Source organism: Poecilia formosa, unplaced genomic scaffold (genome assembly GCF_000485575.1).
Source record: "Poecilia formosa unplaced genomic scaffold, Poecilia_formosa-5.1.2 Scaffold12, whole genome shotgun sequence".
Lineage (NCBI taxonomy): Eukaryota > Metazoa > Chordata > Actinopteri > Cyprinodontiformes > Poeciliidae > Poecilia > Poecilia formosa.
Genome location: NW_006799951.1, coordinates 1485455 through 1494708, shown reverse-complemented (window position 1 = coordinate 1494708; position 9254 = coordinate 1485455). Strand labels below are relative to the sequence as shown.

The following is a 9254-nucleotide window of genomic DNA, read 5'->3' as shown; positions in this document are numbered from 1 at the left end:
TATCTATCTATCTATCTATCTATCTATCTATCTATCTATCTATCTATCTATCTATCTATCTATCTATCTATCTATCTATCTATCTATCCATCCATCCATCCATCCATCCATCCATCTATCCATCCATCCATCCATCCATTGTATATTGTTGAATACAAATCCTCTCTTCATTGACATCTGTCGCGATGCTGGAGCCCAACAGGGGCAGATCAGAGTCGCCTTTAATCTCAAAGTGCCAGTCACTCCTTGAAGGCCTCCCCTACGGAAGTCCGTTAATTCGGCAAACTATTCACACCCCATAATGCCCCGCATATCCTAAACACATTGATGTCCGCCGCTGGTGTAATCAAGCACACTTTGGTGGATAATTGTCACCTTTTGGCAAATCAGAAGGATCAAATGAAGTGGTTAATCGACCAAAGAAACTTCAATCACTTTGGTCCTGAAAGTGCCAAAGGGTACTTTAGAGTCATCTTGGATGTCAAAGAGGCTGGAAGAATCAAATGAGCCAGTATGTTTGGACCGTCATAAAGATTGCTTATGGCTGCTGTTGAAATGATAGATGAAAGGTTTTTTCTTTGTTAGTTTTACATTTTTATGTTAAGAAAATACTTACGATTTTACCAACTGAAAGGTGATTTATTTTTTATAATCTCAACAAACGCTATAAAAGTATAGAAAATTTAAAGGTGCAAAAAATGGGATACTTTATTTGCAAAGAGGACGGATAATACCAGCCAAAACTTAAAAAAAATGTTGTTCAGTTTGTGTATTTAAAAGACAAATAGATCAGATATCCAATAGTGATTTTGTTGTTGACTCTAAAGTCTGATAATTTCGTGTGGAATCTAGGGGTGTTGCTGAATGTCCCCTGCGCGCCGCTGATGGGTATTCAGACAGACTCTGCGGGTCATTATCTTTCCACAAACACCGCGAAATGTAGTCCTGTGCAAAGGATGGCTATTTCCGTACAGTGGGGCTCTGTTTGAAATTCCTCCCCCTCCGCCTTTGTTGTGCACAGCGAGGGGCGGGAAGACAAACAGGTCTACATGTATAAAGAGATCACCCCAGGACTTTTTTGAGTCAGGAGGCATCCGAGCATCGTGCCGAAACTGTCTGGGAAACTTTGGGATACCCACGCCGTTTGGACTTTGTCACTTTTTACTACTCAGCATAACATAAGGGATATCTTTTTTTTTTGTTTTCGTTCTTTCTCTATGTTTGTTAAAGAATTGAAGAGAAGTATCATGCAGATGCCCCTTGCGCACCATATTTTGGCTGTGCAGCTCTTTCTGTTTGGATACTGCGGAGACGTTTACGCGGGAGCAGTCCTGATGAATTCCAACGCGATTAAAACCTTACCCGCTGCGGGGAAAGGTGCAGACACCGTCAGTCCAAGTCCGCGCACCTCACCGCCTGGTGGCATGGGACACAAATTACCCTCTGACACCTTGCAGGTAAACTAACTCTAGTATGGGTAACAGTCAAAACCATGCGTAAAAACATGCTCGGCTTTTTTAATTAACTTTTTATTTATTTATATTTTTTATGCTGCAGCAGTCAGGTGCTTGCACAGATGACGAAGACTGCGGAGGTGATGAGTTCTGCAACGACGCCCGGGGTGTTTGTCTGCCGTGCCGTAAGTGCCGGAAGCGCTGTGTGAGGGACTCCATGTGTTGCGCAGGAAACCGCTGCATCAATGGTGAGCAGACGTCAGATATGTGATCATTTCTGTGAACCATCTGATTCACGTAGTTTTGAGTTTTCTCTGCGCTTACTTTATATGTTTATCATTCATACTTTCCATGTGTCACCTTCTGTCGCAAACAGTTCTTTAACACTCTCATTTGCTGTCCTCTTCAAGGTGTTTGTCAGATAAATGACATTCACAGCTCAGACTTATCTGTCACCCCTGGCTGGAATAAACACAACAACACCATGGAGCATCAAGGAAAGAGGACACCCACAGCCTCTGGCTTCCAACCGAACGCTGTCAAAGGTGTGTTACCTGTCAGACCAGCCTTGTGTCACAGAGTCAACAGGATGTTTTCAGAAGTGTTATATGTAACAAATGTCAATTCTGTCCCTGTCTCCAGGCCAGGAGGGTGATGCATGTCTGAGATCCACAGACTGCTCCGAGGGTCTGTGCTGTGCCAGGCACTTCTGGTCCCGCATCTGCAAGCCTGTGCTGACAGAGGGCCAGGTGTGCACACGCCACCGCAGGAAAGGCAATCATGGCTTGGAGCTGTTCCAGCGCTGCGACTGCGGCGAGGGCCTAGTGTGCCGGGCAGAGAAAGGAGAGCGGGACCACGGAGTCAGCCGAGACCACGGAGTCAGCCGAGACCACGGAGTCAGCCGAGACCACGGTGTCAGCCGAGACCACGGTGTCAGCAGGACTGCAGCCCGGAACTTACACACCTGTCAGAGACGCTGACACAACCGCACAGGCACATAGACCCAGAGGGGCATAGAAAACTCACACACAACGACACACATCGATAAATCAGTGCAGACTCTGCAGACACTGACAAATCCTCCACTTCCAATCTTGTGTTTACCAAAAGATGCTGACACACACTCATATGCACACACACACACGCACAAGACACCCTCCACCTGAGACATTCTTTCCTGCTAAATTTGCTGACACCAACACATCACCCGGAAGGATGGACATGAATCCTGGAAAAACGAGACACCCGCAGGGACACAAAATTGTGAGACCAGCGTCTCCGGTTCCTCGTCAACAGGTGAAGAATCTGAAATCAGGAAGTGACATTCCAGAAGGATTTGGGGAATCGATTCGTGTCGTCAGTGGCAGAGCTGCTTTTGTTTCTCTTTTATGGAACTTTGAGCCACTGTTATTGCAGTAAATTACTGTAGTGTAAATAATATCCTGTAGGTGGCACTTATTTGTCCCACTGAATTTTAAGTCAACACCAGTATTATAAAAAACATGGTGCTGCATGTTTTGTAAATATGTGATATATAAATATATTAAAATATATTGTTTTATATGAAACCATGTAAAGAAAATGTGAATATTTGTTTTATTATTAAATGTCTCATGATAACCTCATTCTTGCTCTCCATCATTTCATAAAATGTATTGCAGAAGAGATTTAGCCCCAAATTAATTGGGTTTAACTGTTGTCTCTGCAGGAAAGATGTGTTTACCAGTAAAATAGCAACTATATTGTGGAAAGTAAAACATTTGTGAAATAAGAGGGGTTGGTTTAAGTACAGTGTCGTGCCCTAATGGCGTTCTTACTTCGAGCAAATCGAAATTAGTTGATGTTTAAGATCAAATTTGATCTCCAAAACTTTATGCTGCTTTATAATAATACGATTTTATGAGACTTCAAACTGTTCTGAGACTATAAATACTGATTAGAGTGTCTTAAAGGGAATCCCACAGTCTGTCAGAGGGCGACCAAGACCAAAGTGCACTTAAGCTCTTTAGAAACAACTCCGGTCTTAGAAACATCACTGTGTTTTATCCAAATGACATTTTACTTACCTTAAATCGGTTGTCACTTTTGCCAGGGATTTAGACAGAAGCCTGTAATTATTTACACAGGAAATGGAGGAAGAAGGAAGTGCACCACCACCATTGATCCTTACATGTAAAACACTTTCTGAAAACAAAACAACAGTGTTTTTAATCAGAGTAATTTCCTAACATTAAAGAAAAGCAGTGTATTAAGCAAATATATTATAGTAGGTTAAATTATTGTCAATTTGGTGATTATGCCTAACTCTTCTGACATAGTCGAACGTGATCCTCAGTGTGTCATACAGGAGAATAATTGCTGGCACAGTTCTTCCTGTTTCCATTCGCCATATAAAGAAAAGATTATCTGAAAAGTTCCTAAAAAGGCATTTACATGATCCCTTTAAATGTTTGAACAAGACCTACTCCCCATTCATGAACATCTCCTTAAATCATCCAAGAATTAGTCACAGCAGGAGAATAAATTGTTCATTTTAACACGGCTGAATTGTAAGTGTGATTTGCGAAGGCTACATCACAGGGAGAGCACAGGACAGGATGTGGTCATATCAAATGTTAACACCAAAGTGGTAATAACAAAGTATGTGTGTTGCAGTGAGTGTTTGTAACCTAAACCTTTGGTGTTGGCTAGTTTCTAATTATGACTTATTTATATGTAGCAGAACAGATAGTTGCCTATCTGGTTTAAAGCCTCTAATTACTTCATCTTTCTCAATCTGCACCAGCATTTGTGAACTAAAGTGCCGAACAACACTTACATTTTTTGTGTGATGCAACCCCAAAAAGGATCTTGCTTCTCAATCTCTGTAATCTCTCGAGTTGCACAGCACTGCCTGCTTCCTGACATGTTGTGCAATCTGTGTGCTCTAATATATAGGCTATAAAACCTCTCAAATTCACATGGGTGCCTGTAATTAGGCCTGTTTAGATTAGAAGATGGTGAGAAAATGACTGTACTTTTTGCTTGATTTTCTTGTCAGATCAAAGGAAACGTGAGACTTTGTTGATATCTGAGTGTGGCAGATGACCTCTTTATCTGTTTGGACTCATGTAGACACAGATGTTAAGTTTTGCAAACAAAACTAGAGCAGTATTGGTCTGTTATTAAAGAGCTATAGACTATAAGAACTGGTCATTATTTCTATACTCTCCACCAAATTTACATGCTAAAGATTTAATTCAGTAAGATTCTATTTAAAGGCTGTACACAGTTCATATCTTACCTGCAGTTAATAACTCTCTTGCTCCCATGTAGTATAAATCCAGATTAGAAGTGACCAGAATTTGCAGCTAACAACAACTCAGAGAGAGGCTAAAATACGTTTCTTTCATAAGTATAGTTTACACAGATTCCAATGATTAATCACGTAGAAAATAGAAATAGGAGGAAGTCTGTCACCGATGATTTTCCTGTGTGAAAGATTTGCTGAGGGCAGGACTTGTAAAGCATTTATTCAGTGTATAGACCTGATTAAAAAAAGGATCGGGTGTAAAACTACTCAGTTAACTGCTATATTATTTTTTCATGTCATACTTCTTTATTTTGTTGACAGTTTATCCAAAGTTTATCCGAAAATGCTTCTTATGATCCATTCTGAATCGGGAAGCTCATTAGTGGTGCACTAGTTCCTACCTGTATTTCCATTATAAACATCTGTTTCTAAGTAAATAACCATCCAATCTGTTTATAAGTAAATATTCAATGCAAAAATTTAAATATAGAGAAATTTGTGATATATTTTTTTTACATGGTATACAGAGTCTGGAGGCAGTGCACCACCAATGATCGTCCTGCTTGAAGCATACTTTAGGTTCCAGTTGGAGTACTGTAAGTGGAAAAATAAGGCAGTGTAAAAATCATTAAAATATTGTTTACCAAAACTCTGGTCACATTTTTAGTCTTTTAAACTGCTCCACTTTTAACGCAGCTGATGCTCAGTTTTTTACATGGGAATATCACTGGTGGCACACCACCTCCATGTTCTCTGTAAATAATCAACAAAGGCAATTGTCATGATGGTTTAAAGGTCAATGAAATGCTATTCACTTAAACTACTATGATGTTTTTAACACTGAAGTTGTTTTGAGGCAGTAGAAGAGGGCTTTGGTCTTCACATCTTTCAGAATACCTGTTAGTCTCTGTCTACAAGGCTAACACATATGTATTTATATCATCACAGTGATTTGAAGACAATAGTGATTGCATAAACTGCTATGATATATTTAGAACTGTTTTTTTTTTTAAGATGATCGGTCTTGGCTCTGATTAGTCTTGGGTCAACCGCCAACACAAACTGAACTAAATTTATAGTAAACGACAGCACAAAAAGAGTAAGAGACTAACTTCTCATAACCCTGGAACTGGATTAAAATATTTCAGTCTAATGCATGATAAATAATTGGAAAATAGTAGACTTTCATACACTGTCATATAATGCTAAGAGCCATTCTATCTCCATAATGACTGCTCAGGATTAAAGTGTATGGGATCAGGCAGATTATGATTGAAGCTACCACGGATAATATTTACAATTAACTTTTCATGGAGCACTTTCACATTGTGGTATTGCTATTTTTACTCTTGTACACAAGTATGTTTTATTACTGTTGAGACACAACCATTTAAAAAATTTAATGTCCATTCTTCTGAGTAATTGAGAGTAATTGGAGCATTGTCAGCAGCACAATATACCACACGGAGGCCAGCCAAGTCATGTGTGTGGTGGTCCTGGAATCTGTGTGCTTGTGAGCCTGTCATCATTACACCAGCCACAGACTCAGTCAGGCCACAGGCATGTGCCCCAACTGAAGGACGGCCAGACTGTGTTTATATATTTATAAGTGTGTTTGTGAGTGTGTGTACTTTATACACATAGCTATGGTACATTTCGTGGATTTTGGAAAAACAACAATGCACCACACACACACACAGAGCCATGTTGCTACATGCTGCTTTGCAGCAGTTTACACATTTCTAAACACAACTCCACGAGCTTATTGAGGTGTGAACGATTTAGGGAATAGCGCATTCACCCACACAGTGGCAGACGTCAACAGTTGTTGTTTTTATGCCAGAAGAATGAATCAGCTCGTCTACTGGCGTGCGTTTTACCTCCTTCCATGCAATCATTTTGCATGTCAGAATATGTGATGGAGCACGAGAGTTCCCACATGCAACTCCAACAAGCGATCCACTTTCCCGAAGCTGTAAGTACCATACCAAACTCAGGCACATTGCATATAGAAATCCAAATACGATAAGCTACCATTTGACCTTAATGTGATCTTACATGGCCATTGAATGAGTTAGAGAGTGAGTGCATAAGAGTGAGTGAGGGAATTGTAGTGCATGTACTTAGGAGCAGCAGGTGTTTCTTCCATGTGAGGTGGAGCAGGAGCTGAGCTACAACACTAGAGAGATGGAGGGGGGAATTTATGCAGCTCATACTGACCTGAATAGCGAAGCATCCAATTATTGATACTCTAAAACTATAACCATAGTTTACATCCCTGCTGGCATTTGCACAATCTCCATAATGACTGCTCAGTTTCTGTTTCTTACTAATTTTGAAAGATATTTTTGCTGTTATTGCACACCTGTTTGCTGTTTGTCTCCACTGCACAGGCATACCATGATGTCCTTTTAGTGTTCAATACCCGTGTATTTTATAAGTATGTACTTATACATATAAGTATATATGCACTTATATATACACAAATTCTTGTTCTTGTGTGACAACAGCATCAAGATAGGGCCACAAAAAATTCTAGAATTGTTAGATATGTGTATGTTCTATTCTATTCTATTCTATTCTATTCTATTCTATTCTATTCTATTCTATTCTATTCTATTCTATTCTATTCTTTTTGGCAGCTCCTTAAAAAGAAGTAGCAATGATCCAGTGATTAAGGACAGGTGTGCTGCTGAATTGTGTTTGCCCTAGCCTGAATAATCTGCTCCATCCTGAGAAAAAAGGAGAGAGAGAGAGAGAGAAAAAATCACCATGACATGCTTTCGCTGATTCAATTTTTTCTTATTTTTGTGAGATTGCATTAGAGATGAACTCCCAGCTAGGGAGAAGTGCATGCACCTCTACAAACCTAGTTGTGTACTTGACACATTAAGCTGTTTGTTGGGAGAATAAAGGAAGATGTGAGTTTAAACGTAGATGTAACAGAAGTTGATTGGTGAAAATAACTTTGAATGTATGGCAAACACTTGAAGACATGCCAGAAGAATGAGTCAACTTTATGTGCATTTCCCTATTACTACCAATAAGTAGCTCCATCAGATGTAAAAATAGCGCACATGCCAGCAAGTTCTATCCAGTTTTAAACCTTCTTATAATTTACATATTTGTGCGTATTGTATGTTATTACATCACCTTATAAGAATACATAAACTAAAACAAAGTGTACTTTGATCTGGATAGATGGGCATTCTGCGAGAATCTTATCGTGACAACACTTACTGGATTATAAAATCCAGGTATTTGTTTTTATTGCGGTTGTTAAATTGAACGTTCTATCTCCCTTCATGATCTTGGACTCACAATAAACCTGTTACTGTTATTGTTTTGCTGGTAATGGTGCCAACCATTACCAGCTCATATGAATGAAACAAATTCATAAGCCAACCATCAGAGATCAAACGCCTAAAGAAACAAACCCAGAGTGCACAAGTGCAATGTGTTTTATTTTGCCAGATGAAAAAGATAGGAAGAGTGTTCTGATCAAAATCAAGCTCTTATGTAAACATTTTATTAGGAGGTGTCACACTTCTGGTTGCTGGCAAACACCATGTAATAGAAATGAAACACAATGCTTGCCATTCATCTTTGAGGTATAGCAATCACCTCGATTGAGCAACTCAGGCAATCTCCCTATCCTTGGGGAAATAATAATTAAACAAAGGACAATGTGTTCAGTGTGTGAATACAGGTGAAGAACAGGTTTGCTCCACTAATTTGGGGCCTGCGTGATATCAACACAACAGAGCAAACAAGGGTTTCACAGATTGAGGTGATGACGCGCTGTGCTTTCGTTGGGTGTAATGTTACACTCCCGGTTCTTAGTCACTTCCTGCGTCTTTGTTTCTGTTTGCTGTTGCGCACTCCCCTATCTTTTTTTTTTGTCTTTGTGTACATCCTTAACCTACTCACAGGCCTAAGCACTGCTTCCGCTCGTGAGATGAGAACATCAACATCACTCATGTCAGTGTGCTGGGAAAAATGGAATCCAGATCTGCTGACCTTAATGCTGTAAAAATGTTGGATTTAGATCTGACATTCAACTTTAACTAAAAAAAAAGAAAAAAAGAAAAAAAAAAGATGAGTGAAAAAGATTAACAAACTTAGTTAAAGTTATATGGGTGGGTTCTAAATAACTTGATTCCAGAGTGGAACCACAAACACGTTTGACAAGTTTTGTTGTAGTATTCATTTGCACATTTGTTTTCACTTTTTGTCACACACAAGTGCTTCAGATTGTTAAACACATTTTAACATCACATCAACAGAAAAGTGAGAAAACAAAATAAAATACAGTTTTCAAATACTGATGCTCTTACCCACTTGTTATAACTTAGTATATATATAAATATATTCAAATTAACTCTTTATTTGAAGGGGGGTGAATAAGACTGACATGACACTGTCATAAACATGACATAACACTTGTCATGAACATGAATAAGCCTTCATGAATATTTATGACTGTTGTCATAAAGTGTCATTCGGTA

General features: G+C 39.3%; 2 protein-coding genes across 3 annotated transcripts in view; both read left to right on the top strand.

Annotated features, from left to right (window-relative positions):
- prkg1b (protein kinase cGMP-dependent 1b) overlaps positions 1–7505 on the top strand; it is a 109259-nt gene extending 101754 nt beyond the window's left edge. The window contains exon 19 of the mRNA XM_007545294.2: positions 7491–7505. The gene's annotated coding sequence lies outside the window, so the exon portion shown is untranslated. The remainder of the gene's footprint in view (positions 1–7490) is intronic.
- Positions 143–3017, top strand: LOC103133522 (dickkopf-related protein 1). Of its 2 annotated transcripts, none has more exons than XM_007545291.2 (4): positions 143–1457; positions 1561–1702; positions 1865–1999; positions 2097–3017. In XM_007545291.2, the coding sequence occupies exons 1-4, from the start codon at positions 1218–1220 to the stop codon at positions 2432–2434; spliced, it is 855 nt and encodes a 284-aa protein (XP_007545353.1). In that variant the 5' UTR covers positions 143–1217; the 3' UTR covers positions 2435–3017. The 2 variants fall into 2 exon arrangements, with proteins under 2 accessions (XP_007545353.1, XP_007545352.1); XM_007545290.2 differs by having other exon boundaries at positions 145–1457; positions 1558–1702.
- Positions 7506–9254: the final 1749 nt, after the last annotated feature.